Below are 18,340 nucleotides of genomic sequence, written 5' to 3' on the forward strand. Positions count from 1 at the left end.
CTTGGAGAAAAATAGATATACTGCCCACAAATCCGTTTTTAAAAAGAAAATATTTCTATTAAATCAAGATATATGGTAACTTTGTGGCACCCGCCATTACATCATTCCAATATACCAATATGCATTTCTTGCTATTTTTTGGTGGGTACAAAACACCCAACTGGTAATAATTCATTTTAGTTGACACCTTTAATAGATTTTATTATTTTGCTCGGTAGTATTATTTTTAATTTTTGCTTTCTACTCAAAAGGGTGTCACCCAATGACATGAATTCATAGGCCGTTTTAATCAAAAAAATCATTTGTAAATGATTTAAATTATTTAAAAAGAAATATTTTACTTTAAAAACTCGAATTTTTTAGCTCAAAGGTATTTTACGAATTAAGTTTTACAAATAAAAACAATTTATCATAGTGAATAACTTCTTTTTTTCAACAGATGCAGGCGTTCACTTTGATTTGATTCAAAAATAAAAGTGCTAGTTTTAAGCTAATTGTACTGATTGAGTTCCTTTGTGTTTTTTTTTTTTTAATTTGGAATTTGAGTTTTTAGGGAATTTCATATATAAATTGATACTAATGGTTAATAATTTCAATGCGATTTAAAACTAGACGAAAAAGTAATCATTGACGTTCTATATATAAATTAAATTTTGGGGGTTTTTGATCTTTAAATTCTAATTAAAAAAATATATTCTCTTACGATTTCAGCATAATATTTACATACATGTGAACTCAATGCTCAATATGGAATGATTAAGCTCATATTCTTCACTCTTTGTATAATGTACGTTGAACACCTGTAAAAAAAAATTAAAAAATAAAGAAAAAAAAAAAACATTTATCAAACATGATGCGTTAAAAATTTTTTTTTCTTTTATCATAATAAAACAAAATTTTGAAAACCTCTTTAAACTTACGATGTAACAAAAAAGACGATTCTTTCAATCAACCATCAAGTATTTAAAGCAATATAATACTGCATTCATCAAATTTTCTGGAAACAAAAGTATAATTAGAAAAAAAGATTTTTAATAATAAATTTTTCATAATAAAAGGACATTAGTTCCGGACAAAAAATAACGCAAATTTATCAAAATTTCAGAATTAAAGTCTAAATGCTACGATATTGTCTATATAAAAAATAAATAGATATTAAATATGTATTACAAAATATTTATAATTTTTGTATATAATTCAATTATAATTATGTATTTAAAATAAAAAAAAATAAGTTTATAATTTATATTTTTCGAATCAAATTAGAACTAAAAATTATTTTGTCAGTTTTGACAAAAAATTACTCTCTAATATTCATCTTATTTAAATTAATATATATACACATATCATAGCAAATAATTCAATTATTTTTTAAATTCAATGTTCATTTTACACTGTAATTAATTTTATTTCCTCTATAAAAAGTATATTAATATATTTTGATCTTATTAAAAAAAAAAGTCAAACTTTTTTTGTTTTTTAATAATTCACTACCTCTCACTGAAAATGTTTGCCAAACAAAGCACAAATGATCTGCACTTATTTTGAAGAATTTTTATTTTTTAATTGAGAATTTAGTTATACGTATTTGCACATAGCCTTGTTGGCATTATCTGACATCATCTCTTTAATTACAATTTGGCATCTTCTGGAAAATATAATTTAAAAATATTCATAAAACATATAAATAAATATCTTTCAATTAAAACAAAAATTGAACTACTATATTTATTCCATTTGTATCAACCAAATACATATATGTTTGCTAATTAAGGTTTTGAAAAATTCTATCAAACATCGTTTTATTCCTATATCTGTTTCTTTGATAGAATTTATAGATTATTTTTTTAATTTAACTAAATAAAAAAAAAATTATAAAACTAACCAAAAACTAAAAACCATTCTAATATACATTTTTTTTTCTTTTTGTGTTCTGTTTTATGAGTGTACATGAAATTTATAAAAGATTTTTTGAATTCTTAGAACTAATAACTAAAGAATAACATTTGGAGTTTAATCGCTTTTAATTTTTTTTTAAGTCTGCTAAAATATTGAAAAACTATTCGATTATTTACTATATAACTTAAATTAAGATTTTATTTTTATAAAGTTGTTTTTTTTTTTATATTATTTACATGGTTTATATGTATATTTTTTCCCAGAAAATGCTGACTTAGAAAGCGCAACATTCCATTACAATCATAAAATTGATATATTTATCCAGTTGTAGTTTACATTTTTTCTAAAATAAACGCATGTGTTAAAGCTTGATTTAATGAAACTCTCTTAGCAGGATCTAAACAGAAAATAGCATCCAACAAATCCTTCAATTGTGTAACTTTTCTATATTGATCATCTGGTAAATTTTGATCTGCTATAAGCTCCTGTTGCAAATTTCGAATTTGCTTAATTACTGGGATTACAACAACTTTTTCCTATCGAAGAAAAACAAATGTATTTTGATATATAATTGATTTTCCAAAATATTTATACACTTATAGGCATCGTACAAATTTTTTAATTTTACTTTAATTTAAAATATTGATGATAATAATTAAAAATGTAACAGAGACTTTTATAGAAAAATAATTTTTTTATTTCACAGGCCGCAACTAAATAAACATTAAAAGAAAAAATACTTACTCTTTCTGTGATTTTGTCAATTTCATGATAAAGAAAATTGCAATTTTGGTCAAAATGTTGATCTCTAAATTGTCCCTTTCTTATTACCTTATTTGGTATTTTGCCTAAAATCAAATATGAATGTATAAAAATTATTTCGTTTAAGTTTTACGAAAAATCAAATTACCTTTTAAATCCATAAAATATTTTAACATTTGATTATTACTTTTTCCACTAAAAAGAATTTTACCAGTATACAATTCGTATATCGTGCATCCCGCCGACCACATATCAATTCCATAATCGTACTGCATTCCAAGTATAATTTCAGGAGCTCTATAAAATCTTGATACAAGATACGGCGTAATTTCATTATCGCTTACAGTAGAAGCTGAGCCAAAATCACACAATTTTAATATTAAGTGACTTTCATTTACAAGAATATTGTCAGGTTTTATATCGGCATGCAAAATACCAGTTTTTTTAAGCAATTTTAGGGCCAATAACAATTGCTGAGTATAGCTTCGAACTGCTTTTATATGCAATCCAACATTTTTACCATATTTTTTTAATACTTCTCTTAAATTCATAGCCAATGGTTCGAAAACCATGCACAAATGTTGTTTATGAAAGAAATGACGATACAAACGTAAGCAATGAAAACGGTCTTCTGGATCTGCGTCGTTTAATTTTTTCAAAATTTCCAACTCTCGAAGACCTGTTTTATGCCTAAAATTAAATAAAAAAAATTAAGTTTTTTAAAATATTTGAGATCTATGAATATTTACATTATTTCATTGTTTCGTATAATTTTTACTGCAACGTTTGCATTTCCTCTTGCTTGATCTCTAGCTCGAACAACGTTACTAAATACACCTTGGCCTGTGTACCCATACACAGTATATCTGTTATCCAAGATTTCACTTATACGAACTCGATAGTATCCTTCAGCATCATCCCAATTGTCTGTTAGGGCTGGATTTTCAATTTGATTTTTTGTAGAAATTATGGTGTTCGGAGACTGAAGCCAAAAAATTTATTCAGTGAAAAAAAAAAATAATAAATCAATGAAAATTAAGAGAAATTTTTTTTTATCAAAATAATAAAAGTAATCTTACATCGAAATTCGAATCGACATCTTGATCTGCAAACATATCCCATTCATTCTTCTTCGAGCTTATTTTGTTATTTTTATCTTCTTGTTTCGTGTTTGTTTCAGATTCTGAAATATTTCTATTATCGCTATTACTATGTTCTTTGTTCTTTTTTAAAACGTCATCTGGTTTAACCTTTTTCGGCGGTGGGGGAGTTAAAGACTCTTCCTGGTGGACTTCCGACTTTTCCATGAAATAATTATTAGTGTCAGAAGAGATTTCTGCTCCAGTACCTAGTTTCTGCAAAAAATGGATTAGAAAGAATGAGTAAGGTATTTAAAAAACCAGTGGTTTAATAATTTAGCTCATAAATGATTCAATAATTAACGAGGTAGTTTTTAAACATACATTGTCCAAGTAATTTTACTAATAAAATTTACCTTTAAGAGCTCTTCCCTCCGCTTTCTTCGCAATTCAATAATTTTCTCTTCATCATCGGTGTCACTCTGAATATCTAAATCCACATCAATTACTGAATTTTCACTACTTGAAGCTTCAGGCTCTACTTTTTGACCTTCACTTAAAGAATCTTTGTATTTATCTCTTTCCGTTCGTCTTCCACGTTCTCTACTCGACCGGTCGCGCCTATTTCGATCGCGTTCGCGGTCACGACGTTCTCTCTCTCGTCGCATGTCTGATTCTTGTTTACTTCTGCTATGACTTCGATCACGTACACGCCTATCACGTTCTCTATATCGATCATTTTCTCCCTTATCTCCTTTGTCGTAGCGGCTACGCCTGCGATCATAGCTTTCATTCCGACGTAAGCTTTCTCTTCTATCTTCTGCACGATTATCTTCTTTGTTTCTATAATCACTTTCACGTCTATAATAATTACTGTTATAACTGTTACGATAATTAGTTTGTCTTTCGTAATCATAATCCCTATGCTTCTCTTTTTCCTTTTCTCTTTCTCGATCTCTTTCGTGAATTAACTTATCTTTTGCCTTCTCTGTTTTCGATAACTTTTCTTCATTTTCCTTTTTGTTATACTTTTCTCGTTTTTCTCTTTTTTTAACAATTTTTTCTTTGATTGATTTTTCTTCAATATTTGTAATAGGAGTACGATTGTCGTCGCTGGAGCCATCTAAAGAAATTACATCAGGTTTATCTTTAGTTTTGGTGTTGTTTAGAACTAAAGTTTTTGGTAATTCAATCTTATGTGGTAAAACGTCTAAAACATCATTCTCATTTTTATTAAAAAGTTGGCTCGTGTCTTTCTCTTTGTTTTGATCGTCTTTATTATCTTCTCCTTCTGATTCTGACATATAAGCACCTAAACTAGCTTGCAGAAGTGCTTTTTGCCGCATTAATTCTTCTAAGTTAAGATCATCTTCTATAATGGAAACAGCAGGACTGTTTATGTCAGGTGGAATTCTAAATAGAAACGTTTTTATATAGCATTAATTTAGTATTTTACATGGTCAGAAATTTAAACATTAAATTGTTTCACAATAGTTAAACGAAAATTGGAAAAAATTAAAGCTATATTGCAATGATGAAAACTATTACAAACATTTAAAGAATATTAAAGGATTAATAAGTTTTCAAAAAAATTAAGTTAAACGCAAATTTTTTTAGGGCTAAAAACATTGTTATAATTGACAAAGTAAAATTTAAAAAAACAATGAACTTACACTGGGCTTTCAGATCCAGATGAAACAACTTCCATTGTAGGGAGAACTTTCGCTTTTAATGTCCTTGTAATTTCTTCAACAAGACTGCAAGGGTCAGTCGAAACATTTGGTTTCTTAATAATTAGAGGTTGTCCATTCTGTTTTTCAATTAATGTTAATAAAGAACTATCTGTTGATGATTTTTTCATTATTTCACTAAATTTATCTCCAATTGTCATTGGTTTCGGTTCATGCTTTTTTAAATAAGATTTATCAACTTTCTCCTTACTGGAATCAATTTCTTTAGTTTTCTTTTTATTTTTTTTGTGTTTCTTATGACCAGGTCTATTATAATCAGTATGATTATCCATTACTTCGCTTTCCATTCTGGAACCTTTTTTGTGCTTCTTATTTTTTTTATGTTTTTTCATTTTGAAATCAGATTTAGGATACCTTTCAGTATTTAAAGCATCGAATGCAGAATTTGAACTAGTAAGTGCGAAAACATTATGTGCGTACATGTGTATCAAATTACATAAAATTATAAGAAAAAAAAATAAATTTATAATTTGGAAAATATTTTTGCAATTAGAATCTTGAAATTTTTATTAGTTTAGAAGCATAAGTAGTTTGATTACAATTGTTAAATATTTGATGGATATTATGTATAACAAAACAATTTCGCTTTTCACTCTTGAAAAAGGAACAGCAAATATGTATGTACTCACTTTTCCTCTGAAGACATTTTGAACGTTTTTGATAATGGTTTTTTTCAAATTGTTGATGAATGCTAGTACAACTAATAAATCATTTAAAATGAAATATATAAAGATTTGTTGATATAAATTACCATTAAATAATATGTATCTCACGAATATAATTAATATGACAAAAATTATTAAGTTGTTCAAATTAATTTCAGAGTTTTGCTTTTAATCTGAAAATGTAAAACAAAGCCGTCAAAGTGGAACTTAATATTATGTGGAACGAAGTATTGCCATTAAAAATTGAAAACCTTTATTCTTTTGTCATCAGTCATAATCTACGTTTACAAATGAAAAGTCATGACGTTTATGTTTGACGTTAATTCTATACATTTCTCCAACAATTTTAATCGTAATTTTATATGAGATGTTTTTTACACACAAACAGAAAAATATTTTTTTTAATATGATGTCGACCACCTAAAAGCTATAAACATAATTTGTACGCAAAGCTGCGCTAGAAATTTTTTACACATGTATTCAAGTTTTAAAATTGTTTCACATGTATAACACTAATGTGAAACTTCATCATACAAAATTGCAATCAACAACAAAATTTATATCAAATTTTGAACTAAGCGATATCCACTCGTTATGTTTTTTCATATACATAAACTTACTTACATCTTACTCTTAGGATGCGAATAAACTTTATTATGTATGTATACAGATTATGAGTATTGTCAATGAATGTAGGAAAAGTGGTTTGCGCATTGCGCAACTCAAATAATTGTCAATATTTGTATGTATAGTATATACTTTTTTCATAATTTATACATATACACAATCTACATGAATGAAACAATTATTTAGTTACTATTGTTTTTATTTTAGATTTCTGTAGATTTAAAAAAAGAAAATGGAAAATCAAGCTATGGATTTAACAATAGCAGCTGCTATTGGTGCTTTGGCTGCTATATTCTTTGGCGCACTTATAGCATTGGTTCTTGTTTGTAAAAATTCAAGGAAAAAACAAAATTGGGAGCGCTTGGACTATAACTCAACGTAAATATTTACATATATAATTATTAGAAATGATCTTAATTAATTTCTACTTCAAGAAATTTAAAAAAAAATAAAAAACGTAAAGAACCAGAATTGGCCTTAGCCCTTTGTGATATTGGTCTGGGAACTGCGTTGGAACAAATAATAAATAATCAACAATGGGTGGATGATGTTTCTGGGTAAGAATTTTTAAATATGAATATATACAAATCATTTAGTAATTATAAATATGTACACACTTTTGAAGCAGTTTTGTAATCAACTAGTGGTTTATGAGTATTTATAGATCTACATAGTATAAGCGTTATTTTTTTTTTAGACTTATCCCTCACTGTTTATCAATATTACGGACATGTCATAGCTTAACAGAAATGTTAGCTAAATTAGCAATGACCAAAGGACCAGTTTTAAAAGACTCTGCTAATCGTTTAATTGAAGCGGCAAGAAGAATACCGTCAAGAGTAGATGATGTAGTACAAGCAATGTATCCTCCTTTAGATCCTAGGCTTTTAGAAGCAAGAATGGCAGCTTTAGTTTTAGCAGTGGGGCAACTAGCTTTATTGACACAATCCACCGTTGGTGTTAATAATAGTTGGATTGACAAGTCCTTACAAGAAATGGATCAACTGTTAACAGTGCTTAGAGAAGCATGCAGCGAAGATATTGATTTAAAATATAGTGATTATTCTAGAAAATTTGCATTTGTTTAATAAATTTAGTTTATATTTATGATACATTCAGGCATATCTGAAAAAGGTATGTTACAATTATTTAAGTATTTCATATGTTATAAGTTGCCGATAAAAGAATAAAAATATTAAATAAGTCAAATAGTTCATTTAAAATATGTAAGATAATTGCAGATGCACTTGAAAATTAGAGCTTAATAGTAGTCAGTTTGATTTATACAACGATTTGTGTATCATTTCCCGATATATGGCAAATATTAGGAAATGTTGTCATTAATATTGCGAACGAATCATTGTACCGTCTTTAGTAGGCTTAGGGTTGAGTTGCCCACCATTGTTGTTGAATAGACAAATTATTGGAAGTTACTTTGGTTATGTAAGATGCCCGTAAGTGATTGCCCATTTTACAATATACAGTTTAAGATTTACATTATGATTTAAAAAAGTTAAACGGAATATAAACAAAATGACTTCATTTAAACATGAGTTTTTATTTCGAAAGTTAAAGTCAGCATTTTTTCTTGAGTTCGAAAATAAAATAACGTATTTTTGCTTTTTCCGGTTACAATGATTTTAAATTTATAAAATTATTTATTTCAGAAAAAAGTTGGAACATTTTTTGTTTGTTTTCCAGTTATTTGTTAAATTATTGATAATATATTATGTTAGTTTTATAGATATACATAAATATATTTAAAATTTTACTAACTCCAAATTGATCACCAGATGAAAAGTTCTACTATTTATAGCAGAAAACATTAGTTTCCACAGTGCGTTACAAAATAAAATACATAATTTGAAAAGGTTACTTGGATAATATCAAAAAAAAGTTATAATTAAGATAATAATCAAAATTTTAGCTAAATTTTGTATCTATTTTTTAATTACGTTCTCTATTTTACGAAAATGTGCAAAACTTATTCATTTATTTTTTTTCTTTTCTTCTTTCATAATTCTATTCTTCAAGTGTTCCTTGTAGTCTAGAATATTACCCTTCCATTTTGTAACAGTTTGATTTTCACAGACCCAAATTTCTTCAGCAACCTAATTTTAAAGAATAAAATTTAGAATATCCGACAACAATTTAAATATTCCAAATTAAGTATTTTTACCTGATTAATCAATCTAAAATCGTGGCTTACAAGTACCATTCCACCTTCAAAATCATTAATAGCATCAGCCAAAGCGTCAATAGTTTCCATGTCTAAATGATTTGTGGGTTCGTCGAATAGTAATAAATGTGGTACTTGCCAGGCTAGCCAAGCAAAAACTATACGACAACGCTGACCGTCAGAAAGTTGTCTTATTGGACAAACTTGTTGCCGTCCTGTTAAACCATATCTTCCTATGATTTTTCTCATTTCTTCCTTCTCCTTTACCTCTGGAAATGCTTTCATCATGTATTCCAGTGGACTTACATCAAGATCAAGCAGCTCATGTAAATGTTGGTGATATCTTGCAATTCTGCAGTGACACAAGTTTTAATTTATTGAGAACTATTTTGCAAATAAAAATTTATCCTATACCTTAAATGAGAGTTTTTGCGAATCATTCCTGAAGTAGGTACTAGATCGCCATAGAGAAGTTTTAATAATGTACTTTTTCCGGCACCATTAGGGCCTACTAAAGCCAACCTTGTATCTAAATCTATACCGAATTCTAAGTCCTTGTAAATCAAAGGGGTATTCTCATTGTATCGGAAACTAACATTCTACAAAATATTAACGATTTTATTATTTATTTAACAAATATAAAATATTTTTTACCTGGACCATAATAACTGGTGGAGGAATTGTTCCGCAAGATGGGAAATAGAAATTTAAGGCCTTGTCTTCTATGACCCTTTCAGTTAAACCTTGTGCAACCATTTTAGCTAAAGTTTTTTCTTTTGATTGAGCTTGTCTTGCCAACTTGGCTGAACCATGACCAAATCTCGCTATATAGTTTTTCATGTGGGCAATTTGATCTTGCTCCCAATTATATTGTTTCATTTGATTTTCCAGAAGTTCTAAGCGAGTTTTCACAAATGCATCATAATTGCCGCCAAAGTATTTTAATCGTTTTTTGTTCATATGAATTATATTAGTACAAACACCGTTCAAAAAATCTTGAGAATGTGATATTAAAACCAAAATGCGTTTGTATGTTTTTAACTCTTCTTCCAACCATACACATGCATCTAAATCTAAATGATTTGTTGGTTCATCCAATAACAGCAAGTGAGGTTTGACGAATAAAGCTCTGGCAAGAGCAATCCTCATTCTCCATCCTCCAGAAAAATCTTTTGCTTGTTTTTGTTGCATTTCTTTATCAAATCCCAAACCGTGAAGAATTCTAGCGGCTTTTGCCTCAGCACAATCGGCCGCAATGTCATCCAAACGTTCATATACATCCATTAATTGCTCTTGAGACTCATCATCATCATTAGTGATCAATTCTTCAGCCAACTTTTCTAATTTGATTCGTTCTTCATCCACCTCCATAACACATTGCAAGGCCGTTTTTGAACTAGCAGGAATTTCTCTAGTCAAATGAAATATGTCGATGTGATTGGGTATTGGAACTTCGCGATTACCTAATACTGAAAGCAAAGAAGATTTTCCACAGCCATTTAAACCAATTAAACCATAACGTCGGCCGCAATTCAACTCTAACATTGTGTCTTGCAAAAGTTCACTACCGAAAAATGTTATTGAAAAATTTGCAATTTTTATATCTCTCGATTTCTCATGAAGCGCCCAAGATCCAGTACATGCTCGAGCTTCGGCACTGATGCGAGCTTCCTCTTCTAGTTTTGCACAAAGTTTTTCCTCCTCTGTTAATTCTACAGGCTCGGCAGTACCATTTTTTTCTTTATTGATTGTTCCATTTTGTTTATTACTTTGAATTTTTTTGTTACGAGCATCCTTTTTCCGTTGTGCTTCACGTTTTTTTGCATCTGAAGGCATAATTTATCTGCAATAACAATGATTTATTAATTTTATCATTTAAACAAAGATTTATTTTTTGTGTTCAAAAAACACTTATTTTCACTTTGCATTGAAGATGCGCAATACTAGCTCAACTAAATACATATGTACAATGCATTTTCATTGTTCGTGTTCATATTTTACCTTTTACGGAATTATTAAATTCCAGGTTATGTTCAGAAACGAACTATTGTCCTTGACAAAGTATAACTAGTTTAATATAATATGTATTTAAAGCCAATATTATTAAGTGTAAACTAAATTAGATTTAACAAATATTTGGAAGAATTTTTATGATCGATTTTTTTTTTTGAATTATTGGAAACTTCTCTTTCTAGTTTCCCCTACGTGTAAATAAATGAAAATATTTTTAAATTTTGATATTTATTAAAATTTTCAATAATAACCAACCTTAATTTAATATAAAATCCGCTAGAATTTTTTTACTTCACGTGTACTTGCAGAAAAATTTTTCAAGAAAAGAAATGTCAATCAATAATTTAAAATTTAATTTTTTAGATCAGGGTTTAATAATAATAAGGTCTGCTAGATAACTTTGACGTTTGAAAATATGACATCACCGTGAGGAAATCTTGTAAATATTTATGGTTTTCTTTAAGTAAATTTCTGTTTTTGTTTTTTTTTTTTACAAATATGTAAATTGATTATTAAAATTATTTAAGTTAGCATTTTGTATAGTTTTTTTTTCATTGATTGCATTTATTTATTAAAATGTCTTTATCTTCATATATTTTTTTTATCTATTCGCTTTATCTTTGAGTCTGTTACTCTTATAATTTGAATATGTATACAGTTTTTTGATTATATTTAACTCATAACTTATTATTTTTTTTTTCAAATTTAAAACAACTTGTTTGTATAACTTCATATACAACTACGAACAATATTAAGTAACTCTCCTGATGACGTCACATTCGTTCAAGACGACATATATAATCGATAGATGTTAATATTATAAGATCATGCAACTAGATTTATGTTTTGTGAACAGTTGTACCAGTTGAGAAATTTTAAGAGCCATTTTAGTTCATATTTCAAATATATATCAATCAAATCAGCTAAAATTAGCTACATATTGAAACTAAAGTTTTTTATGAATTTTTTTTATTGTAAAATTTGACATTAAATACTTGTTTTACATTCTATTTTTCAATCTACTGTCTATCAATATTTAGGATTTGAAAGCAGATTTATGTTTTTGCAGTTATTTTACCATACAAAATTTTTAAGGTGTCAACCTTTGAAGTATTACTTTGCATTTCGGTTTTTTCGCGTAATTTGCCAAAGTTTGAAATTGTAGCCAATCATTTGAAATGAAATGCATGTTAGCCATTGATACAAAATTGATATTGTGTTGTTACAAAACTAATAAAAAACAGTTTAAAATTATAAAATGTGCCGAATGTAAGGTAAATCAAGAAAATTGAGCCACAGCAAAATAATCAAAAATGGTTTACACGGGCCAAAATGGCAACACTATTTATTTACTAACATAAGAAAAATTAAAGGTAGATTTCCACTCAACATCATGCAACTTTATCAGACGTGCATTTGGAATGAATTTCAACCATAATAAATTTGACGTTTTAAGCAAATCTTGAGTTGAATCTGAGAGAGAGAAAAAATGATTCACTGAATATGAAGAGAATGACAAAATTTCAAATTTTTATACAAATCCATTAGTAACACAAATCAAGAGTAATACAAATATGAAGTTACAGAAACGGCGAATTCCTCTTTAAAGTTTAAAACAATTACATTCGTGTGTATATATAAAAAATGAGCAGAAATATTATAATTTTACAAGTGATAAAAAATACTTGCTAAAAATTTAAGTTTCAAATTACGTATTCTCTCTATAACTCTATAATAAATTTATTAGCCCATTTTTAAACCAAATTTTGCGAATCTATTTTTAAATTTTGTAAAAAAATCTATTTTTAAATTAAAATCTAAATTTTTAATAGTATTTAAAAAATAAGACGTTTTTTTTATATTCTACCTACGTAGATTCCTAAATACATTCGGAATGCAGCGTGGGAAATATCGATAGTCGATTCACAAGTTTGTACTTTTACTATGTCGTGGTTGCATCCCTTCAATATTCCAAATGCAGGTTATGTGTAAATGTCAATTTTGGTTAATATTAAAAAGAACTACATACATATGTACATATTGTTTTTTTTTCTATTAGAATGTGAATCAAAAAATTAATATTTTGTATTTATTTTTCAACATAGAAAATATATTCGGGTACGGGTTAAAGATAATGAAAACAGAAAATATTTATACTTCCGTTGCTTGCAATCGAACACCTGCCTGTTTAGATTGGGGAAACAATGGTCTTGTTGTGTATGGAGCATGTTGCGGCATTTGCTTGCTGAACGTAGAATTTCAACAATCAGCTAAGATAGTAAGAACCTTCGTAAAGCACGAGAAACCCGTGAATTGTGTGAAATGGATACGAAGATTAAATGGAGAAAAGGTAACAAACTTTGTATCTGGCGGAAGTGACGGCCTAGCTATTATGTGGGATATTTCTGACGAAATTACCTGCAACCCAATAATTTTAAAAGGTCATTCAAACGCGGTTTATTTAATCGATGGAATATATAAGGAAAAAGAGATTTTTATAGCCACAGCTTCTTCTGATTCAACAGTTCGATTATGGTCTATAGTGAGTGAAAATGCTGATTGTTTTCAAATATTGAATCTTGGAAAAGGAATCTGCCTAGGATTGGTTGTTTCTATATTGCCAAAATATAATAAGGCAATTCTTGCAAAAGCTAGTGATGATAATAGCATTTCAATTTGGGTAGAAACTGACATTCCAGAGAAAAGTAATTTTCAAAAATTACATAACTTAAAAGGTCATGATGACTGGGTAAGAGGGTTGGATTTTGTCATCACAAATGAAAACGATTTATTATTATGTAGTTCCTCTCAAGATACATTTATTAGGTTATGGAAAATATCACCTAGAACAGATGATGAAGAATGTTCAAATAAAAAAAAAGGAAATAATGAAATCGAAATTGAAGAAAATTTGTTTTCAGTCTCGGATAATTCATATAAAAATATAACAGTTGCCATAAGTGTCGAATCGGTTTTGCAGGGACATGAAGGTTGGGTTTATGGTGTCCAGTGGTATAAAAATAGTGAAGGCATTATTAAACTTTTATCAGCTTCGATGGACAAAACTTTAATAATTTGGGAATTTGATGCAGATATAGGAGTTTGGACTGAAAGATTCCGATTAGGTGAAGTTGGTGGAAATTCCTTAGGCTTTTTTGGAGGTAAATTTTCTTCTGATGGCAAATCTATAATAGGTCACAGTTTTCAAGGAGGTTTGCATATATGGAAGCAGTCTGAAATAAATGAAAGTGTCTGGGAACCAAGGATAACGGTTTCGGGACATTTCCAAGAAGTACGTGATCTATCTTGGGAGCCTGGAGGAGAGTTTTTTTTTTCGGTGTCTGCCGATCAAACAACAAGAATTCATGCTCCATTTAAAAGAACTGATGGCGAATGCAGTAGTACATGGCATGAAGTAGCACGACCCCAAATTCATGGATATGACATGCAAACCATTGCTACTATCGGTAGATACAAATTTGCAAGCGGGGGAGAAGAAAAAATTATAAGAATGTTTCAAGCAACAGTTGATTTTATTAAAAACTTCCGATCTATATGTAAAATTTCGACGGATCAAGAAGGTGATGAGATACTTGAAAGTCTACCTAAAGGAGCGTCGGTTCCGTCCCTTGGGTTATCTAACAAAGCAGTATATATTGCAGAAGAAACGAGTGAAGAAAGGCCCTTGAAAGATGAATATCCTGAAAACTATTATGCTTCAGTTTCTTTGAAAGCTCCTCCTCAAGAAGAAATTCTAATGCAAAATACGCTCTGGCCCGAAATTCATAAACTCTATGGTCATGGTTTTGAAATCTATGCTTTGTCGTCCTCGAAAAATTCCAAATGGCTTGCCTCTTCATGTAGAGCAACTTCTGCCGAGCATGCACATATTTTACTTTGGGATACGGAATCTGGAAAACATGTACAAAAATTGATGTCGCATCAGTTAACTGTGACCCAATTATGTTTTTCACCAAATAACGAGTATCTTTTGTCAGTATCTCGTGATCGAAGTTGGACTTTATTTCGAAATTTTTCAAACAACGGTGAAACGAATTTTATGCTAGAGGCGAAATCTGAAAAATCTAATGGGATCCATACTAGAATTATTTGGTCGTGTGATTGGTCTCATGATTCAAAATTGTTCGCTACATCCTCCAGAGATGGCAAAGTTGTTCTGTGGATCAAAGGAGAAACGGAAAGTCAAAACAGTTTAAAAAAATGGAAAGCGTTGGAATGTCTCGAAATTCCTGGACAATCAATTACTGCGGTATGTTTTGCTCCACATTATTTCAAAGACAATGAAAACGAATATCTAATAGCTATTGGATTTGAAAGTGGAAATATAAGAATTTACAAATTTTTTGATACTTTTGAACACATACGCACAATTCCAAAAGAAGAAGCACATCACCTAACAGTGAAAAAATTACAATTTAGTCCAAAATGTGGAAAAATGCTATTGGCTAGCTGTGGGGAAGATAATTTTGTTAGGATTATTGAACTTAAATGTTGATTTATCAGTAAACTTTTTGTCATTAATAAAATATTTATAGTGAAAGTACGGGAATAAATCAGTTAAATAATTCAAAATTTTTGTAAATACATATGTATATTGTTCTTGGTCTACCTTTTTGATAAAAGTGCTGTTGTAGATATAGTAAATATATATAAATTTCTTGCTATTTGCTGTATGTGCAATAAACCTGATTTATAATTAGTGAACAATAAATTTGGCGTCTCAAGATTTAGCCTATATAACCGATTTACTAAAATATTTTACTAAATATGTCTCAAAATACTATTAATCTTGAATCTAGACACAAATATAAATTATAGTTCTTAACAGTAATGTAAATTAATAAAAAATTAAAATTAAAAACCAAAATAAATGCTATTAAAGCAGGATTATGCGTATTAGTTTCAATTAACACAAATTATTGATTATATCAAAATTTTCCAAACTCTTCAAACAAGTACAACGTATTAAAGATACGAATGATGATAAGAATTTTATACGCAACAAAGAAAAAAGGTCGTACGTATGTGAATTAAAGAGAGTATGTATTGGAAATGTTTGTTTTTTGTTCTGAAATCTTTTTTTTGAACTTTTGAAAGCCACGTAATGTAATAAATGGAACAAACAGTTGATTGAAATATCCTATAAGAGTACCCCGAAAAGAGTTCACTTCACCATGTTCTAATTTCTATAAAAACACACAAAATAATTTACTTTTAGAGAAAAATAGTATTCTAACAAGACCCTAAAACTACTTGTTTTTCGATCTATTGCCTGTTCAAAAAAATAGGTTCCAATTTTTTCTTCATGCTTATAACTTTGAAGTCGTGCAACATAGATAGAACAAGCCTCTATCAATTGTACTCACTAATACGATTTTTTGCTGGAAATTGATCAAAGAATAATCCCTAAAGACCCTGTATATGTATAATATGTAAATTGCAATTGGAAAAAATTTAACATATTTAATTTTATTTTTAAGATTTTTATTTTTAAAAGGTATCACTCACAAGTTTTTTAATTATTTCTAAAATTAATTTACTTTGTTTTTTTAATTAATTTATTAATTATTATCAATAACAATTTTCTTTATCATAATTTTTTTATTTATGTATTTTGAAATTAAAACAATACACTATTGTTTTTCTCCTGCAATATTTCTGATTTTAAAAAATAAAAAAGAAGGTTTCAATCGCGTTGTTTTTGTGTTTTTCAAATGCTTAATAACGTAAATTGATAAATAGAAACTGGGCTTTTTTAATTCTGTAAATAAAATCTTATTTGAAATTAAAAAAAAAAATTAAAACCGTTCTGTTCAAATAAAAATATTTCTTTTGAGAATTGGCCGAACTCTAGAATGCTAAAGTACCTTATCGATTCCGTTTATTAAAACCAAACTTATTAGTATATTATGGGAAATCTCCTTTATGGAAGTTCATCCTTTTAAAAATCATGAAGATTTATTTATATATGAAAGTACATCATATGCATAAATGTTACTTTTAAGATGAAATTCGAATAGTTATTTATTTATTTAGGTGCATACACATTTTTCTTATTAAAAGAAATATTTTTCATTTGAAATTTTATTATTTACATATTATATTATAGTGTTTATACGTATGTATGAATATATATTCTTTACATTATATAATATGTAAATTATATCAATAATATTTTGTTATGTTTATACATTATTCATTTATGTACATATGTATGAACGCTAGGTATTCGAGATACGACGTTTTTTGGTACCAAAAATATAAGTAGTATTGTAAGTTGAGTTGTCGTAAGAGGAGGGAAAATAATATATGAAAGCAAAAATGTAGTTTTTCAATTCTATGTTTAATAAAAATTAAATATAAAATCGATATTATATAAAAAAATATAATACAAAAACAAAATTACATATCGCCAGCTTATTCTAATAGCAAATTCTTATTCTAATTTTGCGCTACTTTGTAAATAAAAATTAAATTATATACATACATAATTTTCATTAATGTTCATCCGATATTCATCCTATCCATTAATAATGTATAAATGTTATTATACGTTATTCAAATTGAAATTATACAAGTATGTATGAAGGTAGCTATAGGAACAGGTTCATTAAAAATTTCTATACATAAAGTATAGTCTTATGTAAAGTAATTTTATTTTTAGTAGATTTATGTTAATAAATCAATAAAAAGTAAAAATAATGCAAAATTTTTTAATTTAGTATCCCGAAATTTATGTCGCAATACGAATACAAAAATGACTAAAATTATATTTTGTCGTAAGTCGAAATGTCGTATTAGAAGACATCGTATCTCGAGGAATCAGTGTACTTATATACATAATAAATGTATGTACTATTGATTAAATATAATGTATGTTATTTATAATATATTTAATCAATGTTTACTCAAATAATATTTTTAACTATTTCACATTTTATTAAAGAATTTCATGATTGGCCCATTTTTTTTACATATTCTTCTTTTAAATAACTTGTATAAATGTTATATATGGGTGTGAATATAATTAAATATGTAAGTGTTTGGTATCTAATGCCAAATTATATTGTTTTATAAAAATTTTTTTTTTATTTATTATTTAAAAGCTTTTTTAATTTCAAAAATTTTTTTAATTTCTAATATCACAAACCTTAAAAATTAAAGCCGTGAATATTTTTAACAATTTTTACAAGTTTTGTTTTTTTTTTATCTCAAAGTTAACAGAAATAATGTTTTTGTTTTGAATTTTTTTCTTTTTTGTTTACAATTTTCAAATGTAACGCTAATATGTAGCGTTGCTTTGCGCGAATAACATTGTAACCACAACTTTTTTTTTTTACTTCG

The 18,340-nt window shown here is 27.8% G+C and overlaps 4 protein-coding genes across 6 annotated transcripts; 2 read left to right on the forward strand and 2 right to left on the reverse strand.

The window, feature by feature from the left end:
• Positions 1 to 296: 296 nt before the first annotated feature.
• Positions 297 to 6,353, reverse strand: LOC129619201 (uncharacterized). Of its 2 annotated transcripts, XM_055534334.1 has the most exons (12): positions 6,243 to 6,329; positions 6,121 to 6,191; positions 5,414 to 5,881; positions 4,157 to 5,153; positions 3,741 to 4,016; positions 3,411 to 3,643; positions 2,810 to 3,351; positions 2,644 to 2,747; positions 2,136 to 2,435; positions 1,495 to 1,648; positions 921 to 997; positions 297 to 800 (listed from the first exon to the last, which is right to left on the reverse strand). In XM_055534334.1, exons 2-9 carry the CDS (start codon positions 6,135 to 6,137, stop codon positions 2,232 to 2,234), a joined length of 2,841 nt encoding a protein of 946 aa, XP_055390309.1. In that variant the 5' UTR covers positions 6,138 to 6,191; positions 6,243 to 6,329; the 3' UTR covers positions 297 to 800; positions 921 to 997; positions 1,495 to 1,648; positions 2,136 to 2,231. The 2 variants fall into 2 exon arrangements, with proteins under 2 accessions (XP_055390309.1, XP_055390310.1); XM_055534335.1 differs by lacking the exon at positions 6,121 to 6,191 and having other exon boundaries at positions 6,243 to 6,353.
• Positions 6,354 to 6,940: 587 nt separating this feature from the next.
• Positions 6,941 to 7,978, forward strand: LOC129619301 (transmembrane protein 98-like). Its single transcript, XM_055534489.1, has 3 exons — positions 6,941 to 7,161; positions 7,218 to 7,340; positions 7,481 to 7,978. Exons 1-3 carry the CDS (start codon positions 7,016 to 7,018, stop codon positions 7,869 to 7,871), a joined length of 660 nt encoding a protein of 219 aa, XP_055390464.1. The 5' UTR covers positions 6,941 to 7,015; the 3' UTR covers positions 7,872 to 7,978.
• A 343-nt stretch (positions 7,979 to 8,321) lies between these two features.
• Positions 8,322 to 11,326, reverse strand: LOC129619210 (ATP-binding cassette sub-family F member 2). 2 transcript variants are annotated; one of them, XM_055534348.1, is made up of 5 exons: positions 11,231 to 11,326; positions 9,617 to 10,805; positions 9,377 to 9,561; positions 8,963 to 9,314; positions 8,322 to 8,894 (listed from the first exon to the last, which is right to left on the reverse strand). In XM_055534348.1, exons 2-5 carry the CDS (start codon positions 10,796 to 10,798, stop codon positions 8,772 to 8,774), a joined length of 1,842 nt encoding a protein of 613 aa, XP_055390323.1. In that variant the 5' UTR covers positions 10,799 to 10,805; positions 11,231 to 11,326; the 3' UTR covers positions 8,322 to 8,771. The 2 variants fall into 2 exon arrangements, with proteins under 2 accessions (XP_055390323.1, XP_055390324.1); XM_055534349.1 differs by lacking the exon at positions 11,231 to 11,326 and adding an exon at positions 10,964 to 11,108.
• A 1,654-nt stretch (positions 11,327 to 12,980) lies between these two features.
• LOC129619222 (elongator complex protein 2) lies at positions 12,981 to 15,881 on the forward strand. Its single transcript, XM_055534366.1, has one exon. It carries the CDS (start codon positions 13,110 to 13,112, stop codon positions 15,489 to 15,491), a length of 2,382 nt encoding a protein of 793 aa, XP_055390341.1. The 5' UTR covers positions 12,981 to 13,109; the 3' UTR covers positions 15,492 to 15,881.
• Positions 15,882 to 18,340: the final 2,459 nt, after the last annotated feature.

This window comes from Condylostylus longicornis, unplaced genomic scaffold (assembly GCF_029603195.1).
Source record: "Condylostylus longicornis isolate FDR11 unplaced genomic scaffold, ASM2960319v2 ptg000011l, whole genome shotgun sequence".
Taxonomy (NCBI): Eukaryota; Metazoa; Arthropoda; class Insecta; order Diptera; family Dolichopodidae; genus Condylostylus; species Condylostylus longicornis.

Excerpts from the sequence above, each read along its gene's own strand:
- LOC129619201 (XM_055534334.1), bottom strand. Across the intron at positions 3,644-3,740 it reads ATGTCGATTCGAATTTCGAT|TCTCCGAACACCATAATTTC; the intron begins GTAAGATTACTT and ends TTTTGGCTTCAG. Across the intron at positions 2,748-2,809 it reads ATATTTTATGGATTTAAAAG|GCAAAATACCAAATAAGGTA; the intron begins GTAATTTGATTT and ends ATTTGATTTTAG.
- LOC129619301 (XM_055534489.1), top strand. The coding sequence starts at position 7,016 with ATGGAAAATCAAGCTATGGATTTAACAATAGCAGCTGCTATTGGTGCT. Across the intron at positions 7,162-7,217 it reads CGCTTGGACTATAACTCAAC|AAATTTAAAAAAAAATAAAA; the intron begins GTAAATATTTAC and ends TTCTACTTCAAG. Across the intron at positions 7,341-7,480 it reads TGGGTGGATGATGTTTCTGG|ACTTATCCCTCACTGTTTAT; the intron begins GTAAGAATTTTT and ends TTTTTTTTTTAG.
- LOC129619210 (XM_055534348.1), bottom strand. The coding sequence starts at position 10,798 with ATGCCTTCAGATGCAAAAAAACGTGAAGCACAACGGAAAAAGGATGCT. Across the intron at positions 9,562-9,616 it reads CACCAGTTATTATGGTCCAG|AATGTTAGTTTCCGATACAA; the intron begins GTAAAAAATATT and ends AATATTTTGTAG. Across the intron at positions 9,315-9,376 it reads CGCAAAAACTCTCATTTAAG|AATTGCAAGATATCACCAAC; the intron begins GTATAGGATAAA and ends GTGTCACTGCAG.
- LOC129619222 (XM_055534366.1), top strand. The coding sequence starts at position 13,110 with ATGAAAACAGAAAATATTTATACTTCCGTTGCTTGCAATCGAACACCT.